The sequence below is a fragment of the Oncorhynchus mykiss genome, chromosome 25 (assembly GCF_013265735.2).
Source record: "Oncorhynchus mykiss isolate Arlee chromosome 25, USDA_OmykA_1.1, whole genome shotgun sequence".
In the NCBI taxonomy this organism is placed as follows: Eukaryota; Metazoa; Chordata; class Actinopteri; order Salmoniformes; family Salmonidae; genus Oncorhynchus; species Oncorhynchus mykiss.
In genome coordinates, this window is record NC_048589.1 from 39447350 (window position 1) to 39471586 (window position 24237).

Here is a 24237-nt window from a genome sequence, read left to right on the forward strand (position 1 = left end):
ACATTTCAAGACATCAGTCAGGAAGTTAAAGCTTGGTCGCAAATGGGTTTTTCCAAATGGACAATGACCCCAAGCATACTTCCAAAGTTGTGGTAAAATGGCTTAAGGACAACAAAGTCAAGGTATTGGAGTGGCCATCACAAAGCCCTGACCTCAATTCTCTAGAACATTTGTGGGCAGAATTGAAAAAGTGTGTGCGAGCAAGGAGGCCTACAAACCTGACTCAGTTATACCAGCTCTGTCAGGAGGAATGGGCCAAAATTCACCCAATTTATTGTGGGAAGCTTGTGAAAGGCTACCCGAAACGTTTGAACTATTTAACTTGGATCAAAGTCAATGCTACCAAATACTAATTGAGTGTATGTAAACGTATGACCTACTTGGAATGTGATGAAAGAAATAAAAGCTGAAATGAATCATTCTCTCTACTATTATTCTGACCTTTCATACGTTCATAAAATAAAGTGGTGATCCTAACTGACCTAAGGCAGGGCATTTTTACTAGGATTAAATGTCAGGAATTGTGAAAAGCTGAGTTGAAATGTATTTGAGTTTAAATGTAATTGGTTAAGGTAATGTAAACTTCTAACTTCACCTGTACATTTTGAGCAACATATTGAGTTGACTTTTCTTTTTAAATTAATTCAATTAACAAATTACATTTTTATTAAGTATGTTTATTATTTTTATTTGTCTTATTTTTTTCAATTCACCCCATAATCCATTTTTACAGAGTTTAGATTTTAACGATAGCGGTTAAACGTGACAAAAGTGTATTGGTTTAAAATTCATATTTATCATATGTTGGGATATATTGTTTATAAATAGACTATAAAACAACAGTATGTGAAGGGTTTCCTTCTCCATTTAAAAAAAACTTATGTTTTTTATGGAGAGACAGTATCAAGTGACAGGTGCAGCTGGCTAAGCAACAACAGTGTCTGTTGGAGCGTGGTGACATCATGCCCTGAGGGGATTATAGAGCAGGTCCAGTCACTTCTAGGAAGGTGATACCAGTGCACACACAAAGGAATACTCTGTGTACAGGCTAGGCTGCCTGGGCTGTCAAACTCTGAGGAATGGAATCCGTGAGTGGATTCTTCTTGTGACTGGGAGTGATGCCAGACAGAAGCAATTAGTGATATATGGCCTGCCTGGGGATGAGAACAAATATGAGGACAGTCAGGACTGCTATCAAGTGTAGCTAGACAGCTAAATGCTTTACGCGTACTTATTTTTGGACTTATTTGTCAAGTGGAGTCTTCCATTTTGGAATTATCACTTCATTAACCCGTTGACTGACAGAACTACTGCAGGGCTCTTCTTCTCTCGCTCTCTGTCTCTCTCTCTCTCTTTCTCTTTCTCTCTCTCTCTCTTTCTCTCTCTCTCTCTCTCTCTCTCTCTCTCTCTCTCTCTCTCTCTTTCTCTCTCCCTCTCACTTCACACACATCTGTAAGTCACGTGTGCTGTAATGGAAACAAAAAAAAGTTCACATCTGATAATGAGTGCCAAAGGCTACTTAGTGTCTGGTTCAACTCCGAGTCATTGGTTGATGGTTTCAGATACCAATTCATCCCCAGACATAAGAAAGTCTAACACGTACCATCTCCTGCCCTCCCAGCATGAGTGTGAGGATACACTTCAAGCACTAACCAGCCAGTGTAGGTGTGTGGGCTAGGAGGTTCGATGGGGAGGAGCATCCGTTATTGAGGTGTTACAGCGCCACCATATCGCTACGTGGTCAGACTGACCACAGGTATGTGTTTGGTCACACATGGTCAATTACCACAGCAGCCGTCGACCCTGTGGCGAAATGTAAGGCAGAAAATGGCTACCGTCTCTCTCTGTCTGTCCCTTAGCCGACTAATACTGTGTTACTTCTCCATCTCTCTCTCTCTCTTCCTCCCTCTCTCATTCCCTCCATCTTTCTCTGCCAGCGGCTAACATTAATTCAGGCAGGGAAGGAGAGAGAAACTGCTTAGGTTCCCTCCATCCCTCCTCTCTCTCCCTTCCTCTCCCCAAACCGGTTTTATTCCCATCAGCTCCACGCCTCTTATCGGCCTCTTTCAGACGCATGGCGGGCGAGAGCCAGATACTGAGGTGGCGATGCATCAGACTTCGATCACTTTGTCCCCTTATTGGCCATGACACCAATCTCCTTGACTGACATGCCGGCCAAACTGTTATATACAATTCCTTCAGAAAGTACTCATACCACTTGACTTATTCCAGATTTTGTTTTGTTAGCCTAAATTCTAAATGTATTTTTAAAAATCTTACCCATCCAAACCCAATACCGCAAAAAGACATAGTGAAAACATGTTTTTTGACATTTTTGAAAATGTTTTGACGCCCCTAAGTCAATACATGTTAGAATCACCTTTGGAAGCGAGTACAGCTGTGAGTCTTTCTGGGTAAGTCTCTAAGAGCTGTGAGTCTTTCTGGGTAAGTCTCTAACAGCTTTGCACAGCTGGATTGTACAACATTTGCACATTACTCTTTTAAAATTCTTCAAGCTCTGTCAAGTTGTTTTTCAAGTCTTACCATGCTTATTATTATTTTTCATTTATTTCACCTTTATTTAACCAGGTAGTCAAGTTGAGAACAAGTTCTCATTTACAACTGCGACCTGGCCAAGATAAAGCAAAGCAGTTCGACACATACAACGACACAGAGTTACACATGGAGTAAAACAAACATACAGTCAATAATACAGTAGAAAAATAAGTCTATGTACGATGTGAGCAAGTGAGGTGAGATAAGGGAGGTAAAGGCAAAAAAAAGGCCATGGTGGCAAAGTAAATACAATATAACAAGTAAAACACTGGAATGGCAGATTTGCAGTGGAAGAATGTGCAAAGTAGAGATAGATATAATGGGGTGCAAAGGAGCAAAATAAATAAATACAGTAGGGGAAGAGGTAGTTGTTTGGGCTAAATTATAGATGGGCTATGTACAGGTGCAGTAATCTGTGAGCTGCTCTGACAGCTGGTGATTAAAGCTAGTGAGGGAGATAAGTGTTTCCAGTTTCAGAGATTTTTGTAGTTCGTTCCAGTCATTGGCAGTAGAGAACTGGAAGGAGAGGCGGCCAAAGAAATAATTGGTTTTGGGGGTGACTAGAGAGATATACCTGCTGGAGCGCGTGCTACAGGTGGGTGCTGCTATGGTGACCAGCGAGCTGAGATAAGGGGGGACTTTACCTAGCAGGGTTTTGTAGATAACCTGGAGCCAGTGGGTTTGGCGATGAGAATGAAGCGAGGGCGAGCCAACGGGAGCATACAGGTCACAGTGGTGGGTAGTATATGGGGCTTTGGTGACAAAACGGATGGCACTGTGATAGACTGCATCCAATTTATTGAGTAGGGTATTTGAGGCTAGTTTGTAAATGACATTGCCAAAGTCGAGGATCGGTAGGATGGTCAGTTTTACGAGGGTATGTTTGGCAGCATGAGTGAAGGATGCTTTGTTGTGAAATAGGAAGCCAATTCTAGATTTAACTTTGGATTGGAGATGTTTGATGTGAGTCTGGGAGGAGAGTTTCGGGGCACCAAGGAAAATCTTTAGATTACAAGTTATAATTTTCCTATTATAACTCTTCAGATGTTTTAATATCTGTAGAATTAGTCTACTAATTAATGAATTGTTCTTTACCTCACGTTAGTCTCATTCCAAACGTTGTAAATTGTTGGTTATCTGCACTGTCACGTTCTGACCTTTATTTCCTTTGTTTTGTATTTATTTAGTATGGTCAGGGCGTGAGTTGGGTGGGCAGTCTATGTTTGTTTTTCTATGTTTTGGAGCATTTCTATGTTTCGGCCTAGTATGGTTCTCATTCAGAGGCAGGTGTCATTAGTTGTCTCTGATTGAGAATCATACTTAGGTAGCCTGGGTTGCACTGTTTGTTTGTGGGTGATTGTCTATGTTGATGGCTTGTTTCAGCGCAGCTCGCATTAGCTTCACGGTTGTTATTTTGTTTACTGTTTTTGTATAGTGCTCGGGTTTTTCTTTATTAAAATTCATGATGAACACATACCACGCCGCATTTTGGTCCTCCGATCCTTCTCACCTCTCCTCTTCAGATGAAGAGGACGACGACCGTGACATGCACGAACCCAGCCTTTACTATGAATCATCCATACATCAATTGTCTTAATCATTTATTTACTAACTAACTAAATAATCACAGAAATGCATAAACAAACAAACAGTAGATATGGTTACAAGGAAATGATAGGGGAGGTTCCCTAGTGGTCTAAGACGGTATGACGGCTTGGTGGACAAAGGGAAGTGGGTGTGGACTGAGAAGGGGGTGTGGACTGAGAAGGGGGTGTGGACTGAGAAGGGGGTGTGGACTGAGAAGGGGGTGCGGACTGAGAAGGGGGTGTGGACTGAGAAAGGTGGGAAAGACAAAAGGAATCACTACACAGTTGATAATTATATAAATTGAAATGCTAATCCTTTGCACATGAACGCTCACTCATTTGGGAGTAATTGCAATCAATATATATTTACGCCCAGTGTGTCGTCGTAATCTCTGTTGGAATCATCAGTCCTTCTGTTGGAAGGTTCATCTGAGCGTCTCTCTCTGCTTCCCTGAAGTCTTTTGTGGTTAGAATGGATACTTCAGAGTACCATTCAGAAATGTTCTCATGGAATAGATGTTTTGGCGGTTGTCAGTCTTCGCATCTCAGGTTGACAATTTCTAGCTGCAGACTAGTAATTACTTTCTAAGATTTTCTCTTATTCTGTTGGGATCGAGTCTCAGAGTTTAACAATTTCCACCCGTGTAGCCAATGCTCCACATAGTATGTTTAGGAATTCAACAACCATTACAACCTTATACTGAATTTTTTGTGGTCTCTACTCAAACCTTCGCCCCCTCGGTGATCGAGGTATGCGTGGTCTCAAGAGGATTTCTTCAGGTGGGTTTTTTTATTGGTAACAGTAGAAAAGGGCTGTCCCATGAGCCAGATCATGTCGGTACTCTTGGGGGCGGGCCAATGACTTAATGAAACTTTAAAGGGAATACAATTATCTCACATTAAATTAACATCATTACATCATTTCACAAATAGTTTCATCTTTACTCATTCATTTTATACAATAATTAGACGCAAACCTCATAATGGAGGCACCTGTATAAACAGAGTCATGGTAATGTGGCTGGCTGTATTGTCTTTCATGAGGTCACAAACATGAAACAACACGGACCGGGTCGTAGCTGGCTTCTCCGCCAACCATTTATACATTCTCCAAAACATGGATATTGTTCAGTTCTCAGTTCTGTGATGTAGAATAAGTTAATTTGTTCTACTGTGAAACTCTCTCTCTCTATACTGCATGGCCCTGAGGAGAGTCTCCTCCAGGAATTTATGACCTGAGATAACAGAACCTGGGTGTAGGAGGGAGAGAGAGGGGGATGCCACGCTCTATACCCAGAAAAGGCCACGCCATGACACCAGAAAGACTCACGGTTGTAATGCTGCCAAAGGTGCTTATACAAAGTATTGACTCAGGTGTGTAAATACTTATGTAAATTAGATATTTCTGTATTTCATTTTGAATGAATTATTCAAAAGGCATTTGCACATCTGAGCTGTCTTTTTTGCAGGTGCGTGGTAACAGTTGAATTAAATTAGGATTTATGAAAACTTGCTTGGTAGGTCAATGACCTCGTTGTGGTTTTACAGGCGTCTTTAATACGTTTTATGTACACACTTTATTCAAATATTTCTGCATATTGTTATATTTAGTAGCACTTATTTGTTTCCCCTCGACTCCAACCCCATTTGATGTGTGGATCAGATGTGGTTGGGGTTACAGTGCCTTGCGAAAGTATTCGGCCCCCTTGAACTTTGCGACCTTTTGCCACATTTCAGGCTTCAAACATAAAGATATGAAACTGTATTTTTTTTGTGAAGAATCAACAACAAGTGGGACACAATCATGAAGTGGAACGACATTTATTGGATATTTCAAACTTTTTTAACAAATCAAAAACGGAAAAATTGGGCGTGCAAAATTATTCAGCCCCCTTAAGTTAATACTTTGTAGTGCCACCTTTTGCTGCGATTACAGCTGTAAGTCGCTTGGGGTATGTCTCTATCAGTTTTGCACATCGAGAGACTGACATTTTTTCCCATTCCTCCTTGCAAAACAGCTCGAGCTCAGTGAGGTTGGATGGAGAGCATTTGTGAACAGCAGTTTTCAGTTCTTTCCACAGATTCTCGATTGGATTCAGGTCTGGACTTTGACTTGGCCATTCTAACACCTGGATATGTTGATTTTTGAACCATTCCATTGTAGATTTTGCTTTATGTTTTGGATCATTGTCTTGTTGGAAGACAAATCTCCGTCCCAGTCTCAGGTCTTTTGCAGACTCCATCAGGTTCTTCCAGAATGGTCCTGTATTTGGCTCCATCCATCTTCCCATCAATTTTAACCATCTTCCCTGTCCCTGCTGAAGAAAAGCAGGCCCAAAACATGATGCTGCCACCACCATGTTTGACAGTGGGGATGGTGTGTTCAGCTGTGTTGCTTTTACGCCAAACATAACATTTTGCATTGTTGCCAAAAAGTTCAATTTTGGTTTCATCTGACCAGAGCACCTTCTTCCACATGTTTGGTGTGTCTCCCAGGTGGCTTGTGGCAAACTTTAAACAACACTTTTTATGGCTATCTTTAAGAAATGGCTTTCTTCTTGCCACTCTTCCATAAAGGCCAGATTTGTGCAATATACGACTGATTGTTGTCCTATGGACAGAGTCTCCCACCTCAGCTGTAGATCTCTGCAGTTCATCCAGAGTGATCATGGGCCTCTTGGCTGCATCTCTGATCAGTCTTCTCCTTGTATGAGCTGAAAGTTTAGAGGGACGGCCAGGTCTTGGTAGATTTGCAGTGGTCTGATACTCCTTCCATTTCAATATTATTGCTTGCACAGTGCTCCTTGGGATGTTTAAAGCTTGGGAAATCTTTTTGTATCCAAATCCGGCTTTAAACTTCTTCACAACAGTTTCTCGGACCTGCCTGGTGTGTTCCTTGTTCTTCATGATGCTCTCTGCGCTTTTGACGGACCTCTGAGACTATCACAGTGCAGGTACATTTATACAGAGACTTGATTACACACAGGTGGATTGTATTTATCATCATTAGTCATTTAGGTCAACATTGGATCATTCAGAGATCCTCACTGAACTTCTGGAGAATTTGCTGCACTGAAAGTAAAGGGGCTGAATCATTTTGCACGCCCAATTTTTCAGTTTTTGATTTGTTAAAAAAGTTTGAAATATCCAATAAATGTTGTTCCACTTCATGATTGTGTCCCACTTGTTGATTCTTCACAAAAAAATACAGTTTTATATCTTTATGTTTGAAGCCTGAAATGTGGCAAAAGGTCGCAAAGTTCAAGGGGGCCGAATACTTTCGCAAGGCACTGTATGTCTAAATAAGGGTGCTAATTTAAAAAACTCACAAAAGCTCTGATGAAGGCCGTGAGGCCGATATGTAAAGCTCTGATGAAGGCTGTGAGGCCGATATGTAAAGCTTTGATGAAGGCTGTGAGGCCGATATGTAAAGCTCTGATGAAGGCTGTGAGGCCCATATGTAAAGCTCTGATGAAGGCTGTGAGGCCGATATGTAAAGCTCTGATGAAGGCTGTGAGGCCCATATGTAAAGCTCTGATGAAGGCTGTGAGGCCGATATGTAAAGCTCTGATGAAGGCTATGAGGTCGATATGTAAAGCTCTGATGAAGGCTGTGAGGTCGATACATAAAGCTCTGATGAAGGCTGTGAGGCCCATATGTAAAGCTCTGATGAAGGCTGTGAAGTCGATACGTAAAGCTCTGATGAAGGCCATGAGGCCGATATGTAAAGCTCTGATGAAGGCTGTGAGGCCGATATGTAAAGCTCTGATGAAGGCTGTGAGGCCCATATGTAAAGCTCTGATGAAGGCTGTGAGGCCGATATGTAAAGCTCTGATGAAGGCTGTGAGGTCGATATGTAAAGCTCTGATGAAGGCTGTGAGGTCGATACATAAAGCTCTGATGAAGGCTGTGAGGCCCATATGTAAAGCTCTGATGAAGGCTGTGAAGTCGATACGTAAAGCTCTGATGAAGGCCATGAGGTCGATATGTAAAGCTCTGATGAAGGCCGTGAGGCCGATACATAAAGCTCTGATGAAGGCTGTGAGGTCGATACATAAAGCTCTGATGAAGGCTGTGAGGCCCATATGTAAAGCTCTGATGAAGGCCGTGAGGTCGATATGTAAAGCTCTGACGAAGGCCATGAGGCCGATATGTAAAGCTCTGACTAAGGCCATGAGGCCGATATGTAAAGCTCTGACTAAGGCCATGAGGCCGGTATGTAAAGCTCTGACGAAGGCCGTGAGGCCGATACGTAAAGCTCTGACGAAGGCCGTGAGGCCGATATGTAAAGCTCTGATGAAGGCTGTGAGGCCCATATGTAAAGCTCTGACAAAGGCCATGAGGCCGATACGTAAAGCTCTGACGAAGGCCGTGAGGCCGATACGTAAAGCTCTGACGAAGGCCGTGAGGCCGATACATAAAGCTCTGATGAAGGCTGTGAGGCCCATATGTAAAGCTCTGACAAAGGCCATGAGGCCGATACGTAAAGCTCTGACGAAGGCCATGAGGCCGATATGTAAAGCTCTGACGAAGGCCATGAGGCCGATATGTAAAGCTCTGACGAAGGCCGTGAGGCCGATATGTAAAGCTCTGACGAAGGCCGTGAGGCCGATACGTAAAGCTCTGACGAAGGCCATGAGGCCGATATGTAAAGCTCTGACGAAGGCCATGAGGCCGATATGTAAAGCTCTGATGAAGGCTGTGAGGCCGATACGTAAAGCTCTGATGAAGGCTTTGAGGCCGATACCTAAAGCTCTGATGAAGGCTGTGAGGCCGATACGTAAAGCTCTGACGAAGGCTGTGAGGCCGATACGTAAAGCTTATTAAAGATCAGTGATACTATAAAAAGCAGTGTGTGGGTTTCTTATTTTTTCTCATTCAATACATTAGAAAACATTTCTAAAAACATGTTTTTACTTTGGCACTATGAGGTATTGTGTGTAGATGTGTGAGAGAAAGACAATGTATTTAATCCATGTTGAATTCAAACTGTAACAGAACAACATGTAAAATAAGTCAAGGGGTGAATACTTTCTGAATGCACTGGAACACATGTTCTGTTCTATTTTGATGTATTCTATTTTGTTCTGTTCTTTTCTATTTTGTTCTGTTCTATTTTGATGTATTCTATTTTGTTCTGTTCTATTCTATGTTGTTCTGTTATATTTTGTTGTGTTCTCTTTTGTTGCATTCTATTTTGATGTATTCTATTTTGTTCTGTTCTATTTTGATGTATTCTATTTTGTTCTGTTCTATTTTGATGTATTCTATTTTGTTCTGTTCTTTTCTATTTTGTTCTGTTCTATTTTGATGTATTCTATTTTGTTCTGTTCTATTCTATGTTGTTCTGTTATATTTTGTTGTGTTCTCTTTTGTTGCATTCTATTTTGATGTATTCTATTTTGTTCTGTTCTATTCTATGTTGTTCTGTTATATTTTGTTGTGTTCTCTTTTGTTGCATTCTATTTTGATGTATTCTATTTTGTTCTGTTCTATTCTATGTTGTTCTGTTATATTTTGTTGTGTTCTCTTTTGTTGCATTCTATTTTGTTATATTCTGTTCTATTTTGTTTTATTCTATTTGTTCTATTCTATTTTACTCAATTCTAGGAATTGATAGTGTACCTGCGGTCCCACTCTCACAGTGCGGTGTATGCCACGTCAATGTCATCTCCCGTCGTGGAGCAGATCATCACCTCCATGAAGTGCATTATGGGGGAGGACGGGACAGCGATAGGTGAGTCTGACACGTAGAAACGTGGTAGATAGAATGGGAAAGGTTCTATTTTCCACACACACACTGATACAACTGAATGCCATTTTGAAGACATTGCACTTAGGTGCAAAAACATGTCATGAGGTGTTTGGTCTGGGGTTGGTACAGAATGATTTTCTATTGGTTCATACCAGCTATCACCACAAGGGGGCTGTAGAAGCTTGTGTGAGACTGGAGCAACTGCAGTTTACAACTGGTTGGGTTAGACTGCTCACTCTCGACAGGTAGACAGTGGGTTTCTTATTTACTGACTGTGTGTGAGGTAATCAGTGTGGTACATTGGTGGAAATGTACATGTTATACGGAGACTGGTGAAGGCTCTGACTATACAGTAGACCATTCAGCATTCATCTACAGTGCCATCAAGTGATCTTGGAATGGAATGAATGAGGGTGCAATCCTCAGCTTGCTCTGGGCTAAGTCAGAAGGAGACCGATTTAATTTAGGCTAGCTACCTGCAGTACTGGCCATGTCTGCAGACTCTCTCTCTCTCTCTCTTTCACTCACTCACTCACTCACTCACTCACACACTCACTCACACACTCACTTACACACCTTGTGCGTCCCAAGTGAAGGTGTGTGCGTGTGTGTGTGTGTGTGTGTGTGTGTGTGTGTGTGTGTGTGTGTGTGTGTGTGTGTGTGTGTGTGTGTGTGTGTGTGTGTGTGTGTGTGTGTGTGTGTGTGTGTGTGTGTGTGTGTGTGTGTGTGTGTGTGTGTGTGTGAGTGAGTGTGTAAGTGAGTGTGTGGAAGAACATATCACATGCACGTATCTCAGTGAGAATCTGTGATTGAGAATGAGGAATCAGTTGGTATTGAGAATGAGGAATCCTTTGGTATTGAGAATGAGGAATCCGTTGGTATTGAGAATGAGGAATCCGTTGGTATTGAGAATGAGGAATCCGTTGGTATTGAGAATGAGGAATCCGTTGGTATTGAGAATGAGGAATCAGTTGGTATTGAGAATGAGGAATCAGTTGGTATTGAGAATGAGGAATCAGTTGGTATTGAGAATGAGGAATCAGTTGGTATTGAGAATGAGGAATCCGTTGGTATTGAGAATGAAGAATGAAGAGAGATTCAATGAGAGAATTGAGAATGAAGAATGAAGAAAGATTCAATGAGAGAATTGAGAAAGAAGAATGAAGAATGAAGAGAGATTCAATGAGAGAATTGAGAATGAAGAATGAAGAGAGATTCAATGAGATAATTGAGAATGAAGAATGAAGAGAGATTCAATGAGATAATTGAGAATGAAGAATGAAGAGAGATTCAATGAGAGAATTGAGAATAAAGAATCAGAAGAAGTGATTGAGTGAGACGATCTCATCCTATATGAGGTTTTCAGACTTGATCTTGGCCTGTTAGAGGTAAAGTTAAATCGATCAACGCTTGGTTCTCACTCAACCTTCGTGTTGATCTCCGAAGACAAACACTGTGAGGTTTACCAGTGGAAGTCCATGGGGAAACCATCAAAAGATTCAAAACCCTTTTCTCTCTGTGTAACACAGATACATTACCCTACACTGGGGGAACAGGGCTTTTTTTTATATACACACACGCATACCAACATACACACATACACATGCAAGCATGCACACACACAGACTCACACACATACACACACAGTCCATGGTGTGATTGGTTTCCAGCCAGCCAGTATAGTTGATCTCCTAGCCAGGCAGTATAATTGATCTCCTAGCCAGCCAGTATAGTTGATCTCCTAGCCAGGCAGTATAATTGATCTCCTAGCCAGGCAGTATAATTGACCTCCTAGCCAGGCAGTATAATTGATCTCCTAGCCAGGCAGTATAATTGATCTCCTAGCCAGGCAGTATAATTGATCTCCTAGCCAGGCAGTATAATTGATCTCCTAGCCAGGCAGTATAATTGATCTCCTAGCCAGGCAGTATGATTGATCTTCTAGCCAGGCAGTATAAATGATCTCCTAGCCAGGCAGTATAATTGATCTCGTATCCAGGCAGTATAATTGATCTCCTAGCCAGGCAGTATGATTGATCTTCTAGCCAGGCAGTATAAATTATCTCCTAGCCAGGCAATACAATTGATCCGGTATCCAGGCAGTATAATTGATCTCCTAGCCAGGCAGTATAATTGATCTCCTAGCCAGGCAGTATAATTGATCTCCTAGCCAGGCATTATGATTGATCTCCTAGCCAGGCAGTATAATTGATCTCCTATCCAGGCAGTATAATTGATCTCCTAGCCAGCCAGTATAATTGATCTCCTAGCCAGGCAGTATAATTGATCTCCGAGCCAGGCAGTATAATTGATCTCCTAGCCAGGCAGTATAATTGATCTCCTAGCCAGGCAGTATAATTGATCTCCTAGCCAGGCATTATGATTGATCTCCTAGCCAGGCAGTATAATTGATCTCCTATCCAGGCAGTATAATTGATCTCCTAGCCAGCCAGTATAATTGATCTCCTAGCCAGGCAGTATAATTGATCTCCGAGCCAGGCAGTATAATTGATCTCCTATCCAGGCAGTATAATTGATCTCCTAGCCAGCCAGTATAATTGATCTCCTAGCCAGGCAGTATAATTGATCTCCGAGCCAGCCAGTATAATTGATCTCCTATCAAGGCAGTATAATTGATCTCCTAACCAGGCAGTATAATTGATCTCCTAGACAGGCAGTATAATTGATCTCCTAGCCAGGCAGTATAATTGATCTCCTATCCAGGCAGTATAATGTTTCTCATAGCCAGGCAGTATAATTGCTCTCCAATCAAGGCATTATAATTGATATCCTAGACAGGCAGTGGTACAGTAGAGCTTTAATCTCTGAAGTTGCAGGAAACCTGTAAAGTGAAAACACGATCTCAGACCTTTGGGCCAAACGCAGTCATTATACAGGGCTAGTCTAGGCCTCATCGGGACCACAGACCAGGGAAGTCATTATACAGGGATAGTCTAGGCCTCATCGGGACCACAGACCAGGGCAGTCATTATACAGGACTAGTCTAGGCCTCATCGGGACCACAGACCAGGGCAGTCATTATACAGGGCTAGTCTAGGCCTCATCAGGACCACAGACCAGGGCAGTCACTATACAGGGCTAGTCTAGGCCTTACTGGGACCACAGACCAGTAAGGTCTTACATACACTTAGGTTGGAGTCATTAAAACTTGTTTTTCAACCACTCCACAAATTTCTTGTTAACAAACTATAGTTTTGGCAAGTCGGTTAGGACATCTACTTTGTGCATGACACAAGTCCTTTTTCCAACAATTGTTTACAGACAGATTATTTCACTTATAATTGTCTCGCCCTGACCTTAGAGCTTGTTATGTCTCTATTTGGTTTGGTCAGGGTGTGATCTGGGTGGGCATTCTATGTTCCTTCTTCTATGTTTTTGTATTTCTATGTTTTGGCCGGGTATGGTTCTCAATCAGGGACAGCTGTCTATCGTTGTCTCTGATTGGGAACCATACTTAGGTAGCTTTTTCCCACAGGGTTTTTTGTGGGTAGTTATTTTCTGTTTTGTGTTTCTGCACCTGACAGGACTGTATCGGGTTTTGTACCGGGTTTTGTTATTTAGTGTTCAGTTGAAATAAGAGTATGAACACTTACCACACTGCGCTTTAGTCCGATGATTCCTCTTCTTCCGACGACGAATACCGTTACAATAATTCACAGTATTACAATTCCAGTGAGTCAGAAGTTTACAAACACTAAGTTGACTGTGCCTTTAAACAGCACGGAAAATTCCAGAAAATTATGCCATGGCTGTAGAAGCTTCTGATAGGCTAATTGACATAATTTGAGTCAATTGGAGGTGTACCTGTGCATGTATTTCAAGGCTTACCTTCAAACTCAGTGCCTCTTTGCTTGACATCATGGGAAAAGAAAAATAAATTAGCCAAGACCTCAGGAAAAAAATTGTAGACCTCCACAAGTCTGGTTCATCCTTGGAAACAATTTCCAAACACCTGAAGGTACCACGTTTATCTGTACAAACAATAATACGCAAGTATAAACACCATGGGACCACGCAGCCGTCATACCGCTCAGGAAAGAGACGCGTTCTTTGGTGTGAAAAGTGCATATCAATCCCAGAACAACAGCAAAGGACCTTGTGAAGATGCTGGAGGAAACAGGTACAAAAGTATCTATATATCTATATCCACAGTTAATCGAGTCCTATATCGACACAACCTGAAAGGTTATGTTTGGAGGAAAAAGGGGGAGGCTTACAAGCTGAAGAACATCCAAACCGTGAAGCACAGGGGTGGCAGCATCATATTGTGGGGTTGCTTTACTGCAGGAGGGGCCGGTGCACTTCACAAAATAGATGCCATCACGAGGATGGAAAATTATGTGGATATATTGAAACAACATCTCAGTCAGGAAGTTAAAGCTTGGTTGCAAATGGGTCTTCCAAATTGACAATGACCCCAAGCATACTTCCAAAGTTGTGGCAAAATGGCTTAATGACCACAAAGTCAAGGTATTGGAGTGGCCATCACAAAGCCCTGACCTCTATCCCATAGAAAATTTGTGGGCAGAACTGAAAAAGCGTGTGTTAGCAAGAATGCCTACAAACCTGACCCAGTTACACCAGCTCTGTCAAATAGATTGGGCCAAAATTCAACAACCTGGGACCTGGACTAAGAGTCGGTTTACAAAGCCCAGTCACATGATGATTAGCATAACGTGGATGTGTTCTATCATAACGTGGATGTGTTCTACCATAACGTGGATGTGTTCTATCATAACGTGGATGTGTTCTATCATAACGTGGATGTGTTCTATCATAACGTGGATGTGTTCTATCATAACGTGGATGTGTTCTATCATAACGTGGATGTGTTCTATCTTAACGTGGATGTGTTCTAACATAACGTGGATGTGTTCTATCATAACGTGGATGTGTTCCAACATAACGTGGATGTGTTCTATCATAACGTGAATGTGTTCTATCATAACGTGGATGTGTTCTATCATAACGTGGATGTGTTCTATCATAACGTGGATGTGTTCTATCATAACGTGGATGTGTTCTATCATAACGTGGATGTGTTCTAACATAACGTGGATGTGTTCTATCATAACGTGGATGTGTTCTATCATAACGTGGATGTGTTCTATCATAACGTGGATGTGTTCTATCATAACGTGGATGTGTTCTATCATAACGTGGATGTGTTCTATCATAACGTGGATGTGTTCCAACATAACGTGGATGTGTTCTATCATAACGTGGATGTGTTCTATCATAACGTGGATGTGTTCTACCATAACGTGGATGTGTTCTATCATAACGTGGATGTGTTCTATCATAACGTGGATGTGTTCTATCATAACGTGGATGTGTTCTATCATAACGTGGATGTGTTCTATCATAACGTGGATGTGTTCTAACTTAACGTGGATGTGTTCTAACATAACGTGGATGTGTTCTATCATAACGTGGATGTGTTCCAACATAACGTGGATGTGTTCTATCATAACGTGAATGTGTTCTATCATAACGTGGATGTGTTCTATCATAACGTGGATGTGTTCTATCATAACGTGGATGTGTTCTATCATAACGTGGATGTGTTCTACCATAACGTGGATGTGTTCTATCATAACGTGGATGTGTTCTAACATAACGTGGATGTGTTCTAACATAACGTGGATGTGTTCTATCATAACGTGGATGTGTTCTATCATAACGTGGATGTGTTCTATCATAACGTGGATGTGTTCTATCATAACGTGGATGTGTTCTAACATAACGTGGATGTGTTCTACCAATAGTGCATAATATTTGCAATACTTTTTTTGAGGATAAAAGAAAAGTGCGCTGTTGGCAACATATGATTGGATCACCTATTTGTCACTGTTTAACTTGTGTTACGGGCATCAACATGTCATTCAAATGATGTAACTAAGTTGTGTTTTATTATACATTTATTGTCATCAACTTATTACGCCCCTATTCACAAAACACCTCAGAGTGCTGATCAGGGATCAGCCCCCCTTCCTCCTTTATTCATGATGTTTTTAAAGGCAAAACTGATCCTAGATCAGAACTCGTACCCATAGACATTTTGTGAAATATGAGCCAGACCACTTCAAACTTTCCATTTCATTTTGAAATGGCCTCTCATATTGCTTTTGCTATGTAATTGAACACAGTGGTGCGGGTTCAGTGGCGCGGGTTCAGTGGCGCGGGTTCAGTGGCGCTGGTTCAGTGGCGCTGGTTCAGTGGCGCTGGTTCAGTAGTGCGGGTTCAGTGGCGCTGGTTCAGTAGTGCGGGTTCAGTGGCGCTGGTTCAGTAGTGCGGGTTCAGTAGTGCGGGTTCAGTGGTGCTGGTTCAGTGGCGCTGGTTCAGTAGTGCGGGTTCAGTAGTGCGGGTTCAGTGGTGCTGGTTCAGTGGCGTGGGTTCAGCAGGTTCAGTAGCGCGGGTTCAGTGGCGCGGGTTCAGTAGCGCTGGTTCAGTGGTGCGGGTTCAGTAAAGCGGGTTCAGTGGCGCTGGTTCAGTGGCGCTGGTTCAGTGGCGCTGGTTCAGTGGCGCTGGTTCAGAAGCGCGGGTTCAGTAGCACGGGTTCAGTAGCGCGGGTTCAGTGGCACTGGTTCAGTAGCTTGGGTTCAGTGGCGCTGGTTCAGTGGCGCTGGTTCAGTGGCGCTGGTTCAGTAGTGCGGGTTCAGTGGCGCTGGTTCAGTAGTGCGGGTTCAGTGGCGCTGGTTCAGTAGTGCGGGTTCAGTGGCGCTGGTTCAGTAGTGCGGGTTCAGTGGCGCTGGTTCAGTAGTGCGGGTTCAGTGGCGCTGGTTCAGTGGTGCGGGTTCAGTGGCGCTGGTTCAGTAGCGTGGGTTCAGTGGCGCTGGTTCAGTGGCGCGGGTTCAGCAGGTTCAGTGGCGCTGGTTCAGTGGCGCGGGTTCAGTGGTGCGGGTTCAGTAGTGCGGGTTCAGTGGCGCGGGTTCAGTAGCGCTGGTTCAGTGGTGCGGGTTCAGTGGCGCTGGTTCAGTGGCGCTGGTTCAGTAGCGTGGGTTCAGTGGCGCTGGTCCAGTGGCGCGGGTTCAGCAGGTTCAGTGGCGCTGGTTCAGTGGCGCGGGTTCAGTGGTGCGGGTTCAGTAGTGCGGGTTCAGTGGCGCGGGTTCAGTAGCGCTGGTTCAGTGGTGCGGGTTCAGTGGCGCTGGTTCAGTGGCGCTGGTTCAGTAGCGCGGGTTCAGTAGCGCGGGTTCAGTGGTGCGGGTTCAGTGGCGCTGGTTCAGTGGCGCTGGTTCAGTAGCGCGGGTTCAGTAGCGCGGGTTCAGTGGCGCTGGTTCAGTGGCTGTGGGAAGATGCATTTAAATAAAGGTTCAATTAAATCAATTAATAAAATGTATCCATTTTTTTTGCTCTGCCTCACCCATACAGTATTTTCTTTTAAATGATCTTAAATTGTTAAGTTTTATTTTTTTCTATGAATAATAGTTTTAATTGTGATTTATCAGGGGGTGCTGCCACTCTGGACCCATAGCTATTAGGATCTGTCTGTGTGTCATTCCTCCCACTTTAGTTTACATGGTCACACCCCTCTGTTTCACTTCATATCTATGTATCTTCAGTCTATGAGAAAACACTCTCACTCTGGAGGTAGGTGCCCCAGGGCCCCACATGCCATAGTCTGGTCCTGAACAGATGGTGACGGAGAGACATGCAGTGTCAAAACCAGTGGGCTGTAGATGACAAACGGTTGTTCTCAAGCATTCAAAGAAGAGGTTATTTTACAACTAACTATAGATATATTTTCTCACAGCTCACGGGGAAAGATGTATGTGTACATTTGCAATAATAATGGTTCGACAAAAGTTACCTACAATTATATCAACTTATTTCAAAGGAGTATGAGGTCGCAACAAGCAGCACAGAGAAGACGCTTGCACGGAAAGCGAGCAAGGAATGAGACAGTGTGAAGTCAACGAAGGATACATAGCCTAGATACCAGATCCTGAACGGGTTTGATACAAGCACACGTGTGGATATAACCCGGAGAGGAATCGACGGGAATTATTGATCACGGCGCCAAATGTTCCAAGCAACTTTTGAGCGTCAACATAACCGCGCATTTGGAAAGCAAATAGCACTGGTAAGACGCATCAAATTGGTTAAAAGTTCAGGTAATTTTTAGACAATGTTGGATTAAGTATAATATATATTGATTTAGGAATTATATTGATTATATTTATGGACCAAATGCGAGGGTACTGAAAACGTGTCCAGGACGCTAAGGGCTTCTAAAGATCAAAGGAGAGACCGACCACAGCATCTCAACATCAGCGGACATTGTCCCAACGTGGAGGAAACATGCAGAAGATGCGCAGGCAGGTTCAGCTACTGTGTGTTGTCCTCCTGGTGACCATCCAGGTGTCAGTCAAGAGCTTCCCCACCAACAGTCAAAAAAGCGCAGCCCCCAACGGCAGGAGCACTTCGACCACGGAGGTAATAATAGCATGTCCACTTTATCAATAACGAGGGGGTTATGTCATTTGTTAATTGTATTAACAAAAAAACAAAACAAATCTAAACTTCATTGTTTTATGATTGGGAAATGGGAAATGTGCTGAAACTTCACAGAGTAACATTTATGAATTGATGCGTAATGTCACATTCACACCTTGACTGCGTGTAACACATTGTAGTCTGAAATGACGTTATTGTTTAGGGATTGGCAGCATACATCATAAGGTAAATCTATCGGGTGAAACTCTTACTTCTGAGAGCCCAATTAGGTCAGAGACCGTGAACAACGATGGAGTCGTCCAAAGTGGCTACATTGCGCAATCACTTTGATGAAGTGAAAACTGACGGGGTCGGGAGCTGGGAAGGGCACTAGACACTAAATCATGTGAAACGTTTGTCTTCTCTTTACGTGTACATAAAATAATGTACTGCAGAATGAATGATCTCAGGCAGTTCTGGGGCTGACAGGGACAGTAGCAGAGATCGTAACTTTGGCCGATAAGGAGATTGTCCAGTGATGATGACACCCTGTGAGGGAGGAACTCATACCCCATCAGACCCCAAATACCCCCCTCAGGTCTGCCAGTGTGGTTGTCTAATGTGATCCCGGAGACCTCAGTTGGTAGAGTATGGCGCTTGCAACGTCAGGATTGTGGGCTGGTTTCCCTGGAACAACCCATATGCAAATTGTATGCACAAATGACTGTAAATCGCTTTGGGTAAAGGCCTCTGCTAAATGGCATATATATGATTATATTATGTTGCTGAATAGACTTGCTCCATAGACTTTGTCCGTAGACTTTCTCCAGTTTATACAGTGATGGGCTGTATTCTAATCTGTATGAAGATGAAGGAATTGCACTTCACATAGACCTGTATTTGATTATGATGGTATTACTATGCTATACAGTTATGACTCAGTTACTAGTCATCATGTGTCTTCCAGGGTTCAGGGAGCATGTCAGAAGTAAAGGGTCAGAGGTCAGAGGGTTAAGCAAGTGTAGCCTTCGGCTAGTACACTTAATGATGATTTACAGAACTGGGGAGGGGTCCTCGTACTCTCTCTCTCATTCTCTTTCTCTCTCTCTTACTCTATCAGTGGCGGTCTTTGATGTTTAAGATCTATCCGTCTGTCCTATCTATCTATCTACAGTATCTATCTATCTATCTATCTATCTATCTATCTATCTATCTATCTATCTATCTATCTATCTATCTATCTATCTATCTATCTATCTATCTATCTATCTATCTATCTATCTAGAGAACATTGTTTTGAGTTTTATGTTGTTTCCTCTCCTCTCTTCTGTATGGAGCTGAGCTGAACTGCAGTGTATGTTGGTTGTTTGAAGTTAGAGATCTACCTCTTGTCTTTCTACCTCTCAATTTATGGGCTGTTTCTAGAACACAGAAACACTATATTCTTCACTCTAGAGATCCCTCTCTCTCTATCTCTCCCTCTCCCGACCTGGCGTGTGTGTGTGTGTGTGTGTGTGTGTGTGTGTGTGTGTGGAGGGGGGGGGGGGGGGGGGGGGGGGTAGGAACACACTTCGCTTGGAGGTTGAAGAGTAGCACAGCGAGAGTTGAGTGATGAAAGCAACGATGTCACAGGGCATCATCTCTCCCTATCCTGATCTCTCTTTTTTTTTTCTCTCTCTCTCTCTCTCTCTCTCTCTCACTCCCTCTCTCTATCTTATTATCTTTCTCCCCCTCTTTCTCTCTTCTCCCGCCTCTCTCTCTCTTCCTCCCTCCATCTTATTCTCTTTCTCCCCCCTCTCTCTCTCTTCCTCCCTCCATCTTATTCTCTTTCTCCCCCCCCTCTCTCTCTCTTCCTCCCTCTATCTTATTCTCTTTCTCTCTCTTTCCCTCTATCTTATTATTTTTCTCCCCCCTCTCTCTCCATCTTATTCTCTTTCCCTCTCTCTACCTCCATCTTATTCTCTTTCTCCCTCCATCTTATTCTCTCTCTCGCTCTCCCTCCCTCTTTCTTATTATTTTTCTCCCCTCTCTCTCTATCTTATTCTCTTCCCCCCTCTCTTCCACCCCCTCCCTCCCTCTCTCTCCCTCTATTGCCCCCTCCCTCTCTCTCTCCGTAGAGTGCTGGGGTATGTGTTTTCATTGAAGCGAGTGGTTGGGTCACATAGGTCAGAGTGAGCCGGCGAGGCTGAACATTTGAGGGACGCCTGTTTTACACACAAACAACCACTTACTAATCCAAACTCTGAACTGGAATGTATGCAGGGATATTGGATATGACTCTCTTGTGTGTGTGATGTGTGTGTGATATGTGTGATATGTGTGTGTGTGTGTGATGTGTGTGTGTGTGTGATGTGTATGTGTGTGTGTGATGTGTGCGTGTGTGTGTGTGATGTGTGTGTGTGGTGTGTGTGAGTGTGTGAAGTGTGTGTGTGATATGTGTGATGTGTGTGTGTGTGTGTGATGTGTGTGTGTGTGTGTGAAGACAGAGAGCAGCAGGGATGGAGTAAAGACTCTGGTCAATTGTTAAACCACATCATTCTGGAAGATCGTCCCCCCCCCCCCCCCCCCCTCAGAACGGAGCTAAAGCCGATGCCGCCACTTCACGGAGGGTGATAAATTCTTCGCCACGTTCAGAAGTTCATGTTGCTCTTCTATATGGTAGCGGGGGATGACTGTGTGGTCTGGAAATCTCTCAAATGTCTGGCGCCCTAATTGAGGTTCATCTGAAACTGTATACCATCATGTAGGTATGAAAGTATAGCCTGCTGGGGACACACACTGCGAGCTCAGCTCAACGTTTTAATGAGGAAGAAACATAAGCTAATGTTTCAGTGTAACATTAGCACGCACACACTGACACACACACACAGACACGCACGTGGACTCACACAGTGCATACACACACAGAGAGATCTGAAAGAATTCATTGGAAGCATTAACACTGAACAAAAATATAAATGCAACATGTAAAGTGTTGGTCCCATGTTTCATGAGCTGAAATGAAAGATCACTGTAATGTTCCATATGCACAAAAAAGCTTATTTCTCTCAACACTTGGTGCACAAATTTGTTTACATCCCTGTTAGTGAGCATTTCTCCTTTGCCAAGATAATCCATCCATTTGACAGGCGTGACATATCTAGAAGCTGATGAAACAGCATGATCGTTACACAGGTGCACCTTGTGCTGGGAACCATAAATGACTCTAAAAAGTGAAGTTTTGTCACACGACACAATGCCACAGATGTCTCAAGTTTTGAGGGAGCGTGCAGTTGGCATGCTGACTGCAGGAATGTCCACCAGAGCTGTTGCCAGAGAATGTAATGTTCATTTCTCTACCATAAACTGCCTCCCATGTCATTTTAGAGAATTTGACAGTTCGTCCAGCCGGCCTCACAACCGCAGATCACGTGTATGGTGTATGGCGTTCCTGACGTCAGGGAACCGCTCACGCTTTGGGCGGTGTGGTTATGAAATGGGCAGGCATAAGCTACGGACAATTAACACATTTGTATTTTATCGAAGGCAATTTGAATACACAGAGATACCGTGACTTGATCCTGAGGCCCGTTGTTGTGCCTTTCATCCACCGCCATCACCTCATGTTTCAGCATGATAATGCATTCCCCCATGTCGCAAGGATCTGTACACAATTCCTGGAAGCTGGAAATGTCCCAGTTCTCCCATGGCCTACATACCCACCAGACATGTCACCCATTGAGCATGTTTGGGATGCTCTGGATTTACATGTTCAACAGCGTGTTTCAGTTCCCATCAATATCCAGCAACTTCACACAACCATTGAAGAGGAGTGGAACTATATTCCACAGGCCACAATTAACAGCCCGATCAACTCTATGCGAAGGAGATGTGTTGTGTTGCATGAGGCAAATGGTGGTCACACTAGATACTGACTGGTATTCTGATCCACATCCCTACCTTTTTTGAAGATATATTTGACCAACAGATGCATATCTATCATATATCCCCAGTCATGTGAAAACCATAAATTAGGGCCTAATGAATTTATTTCAAATTACTGATTTCCTTGAACTATAACTCAGTAAAATCTTTGAAATTGTTGCATGTTGCGTTTAAATCAAATTTATTTATATAGCCCTTCGTACATCAGCTGATATCTCAAAGTGCTGTACAGAAAACCAGCCTAAAACCACAAACAGAAAGCAATGCAGGTGTAGAAGCACAGTGGCTAGGAAAAACTCCCTAGAAAGGCCAAAACCTAGGAAGAAACCTAGAGAGGAACCAGGCTATGTGGGGTGGCCAGTCCTCTTCTGGCTGTGCCGGGTGGAGATTAACAGATTATGGCCAAATGTTCATAAATGACCAGCATGGTCAAATAATAATAATCACAGGCAGAACAGTTGAAATGGGAGCAGCAGCATGGCTAGGTGGACTGGGGACAGCAAGGAGTCATCATGTCAGGTAGTCCTGAGGGATGGTCCTTGGGCTCAGGTCCTCCGAGAGAGAGAAAGAAAGAGAGAAAGAGAGAATTAGAGAGAGCATACTTAAATTCACACAGGACACCGGATAGGACAGGAGAAGTACTCCAGATATAACAAACTGACCCTAGCCCCCCGACACATAAACTACTGCAGCATAAATACTGGAGGCTGAGACAGGAGGGGTCAGGAGACACTGTGGCCCCATCCGATGACACCCCCGGACAGGGCCAAACAGGAAGGATATAACCCCACCCACTTTGCCAAAGCACAGCCCCCACACCACTAGAGGGATGTCTTCAACCACCAACTTACCATCCTGAGACAAGCCCGAGTATAGCCCACAAAGATCTCCGCCACGGCACAACCCAAGGGGGGGGGGGGGGGGGGGGCAACCCAGACAGGAAGATCACTGACCCACTGAAGAGCCACTGAAGAGATGAGTCTTCAGTAAAGACTTAAAGGTTGAGACTGAGTTTGCGTCTCTCACATGGGTAGGCAGACCATTCCATAAAAATGGAGCTCTATAGGAGAAAGCCCTGCCTCCAGCTGTTTGCTTAGAAATTCTAGGGACAATTAGGAGGCCTGCGTCTTGTGACCGTAGCGTACGTGTAGGTATGTACGGCAGGACCAAATCAGAGAGATTGTTAGGAGCAAGCCCATGTAATGCTTTGTAGGTTAGCAGTAAAACCTTGAAATCAGCCCTTGCCTTCACAGGAAGCCAGTGTAGGGAGGCTATCACTAGTCAGGATTCTAGCAGATGTATTTAGCACTAACTGAAGTTTATTTTGTGCTACTTTGAAGAATCTCATCTCAAATATATTTGGATTTTTTTTTAACACTTTTTTGGTTACTACATGATTCCATATGTGTTATTTCATAGTTTTGATGCCTTCACTATTAAGCTACAATGTAGAAAATAGTTTTTTTTATTTTAAATAAGAAAAACCCTTGAATGAGTAGGTGTATCCAAACGTTTGACTGGTACTGTATTTATTTTTTATCAGTCATTCATACATAATGGAGCTGAACCAGTTTCTACGTGACCTGTCATTATGGTCACCAGAGAAAGAGTAAAGAGGCTAGAGGGCGTAAGTCATTTTAAACTACAGTAATGTACAGTAATGTAGTGCTAATCAAGGGTTATGGAAGGAGCATCTCTGCACTTCTCTCCTCTCCTCTCCTCACCTCTCCCTTTCTCTTCTTTTTTTTGGTCTTGTCTTCTCCAGCCCTTTACCCCTCTACCTCCATCCTTTCTGTGTGTCCTACTGTACCTGGATGGAAGTTGTTAAAGGTCCAATATAGCCAAGTTTTTTTCTCTCTCATTCCTGGGTAACAATTAAGTACCTTAATTTTGATTGTTTTAAATTAAAATGGTCAGAAAGAAACAAAAATAGCTTCTTAATTAAGCAAAGAGCAATTT

General features: G+C 43.2%; 1 protein-coding gene across 1 annotated transcript in view; it reads left to right on the forward strand.

Moving 5' to 3' along the window:
- The first annotated feature begins 17517 nt into the window (after positions 1-17517).
- The window catches only part of LOC110504251 (isthmin-2-like), a 34860-nt gene continuing 28140 nt past the window's right edge, over positions 17518-24237 (forward strand). The window contains exon 1 of the mRNA XM_036962737.1: positions 17518-18354. Coding sequence (XP_036818632.1) covers positions 18220-18354 — 135 coding nt within the window. The 5' untranslated portion in view covers positions 17518-18219. The remainder of the gene's footprint in view (positions 18355-24237) is intronic.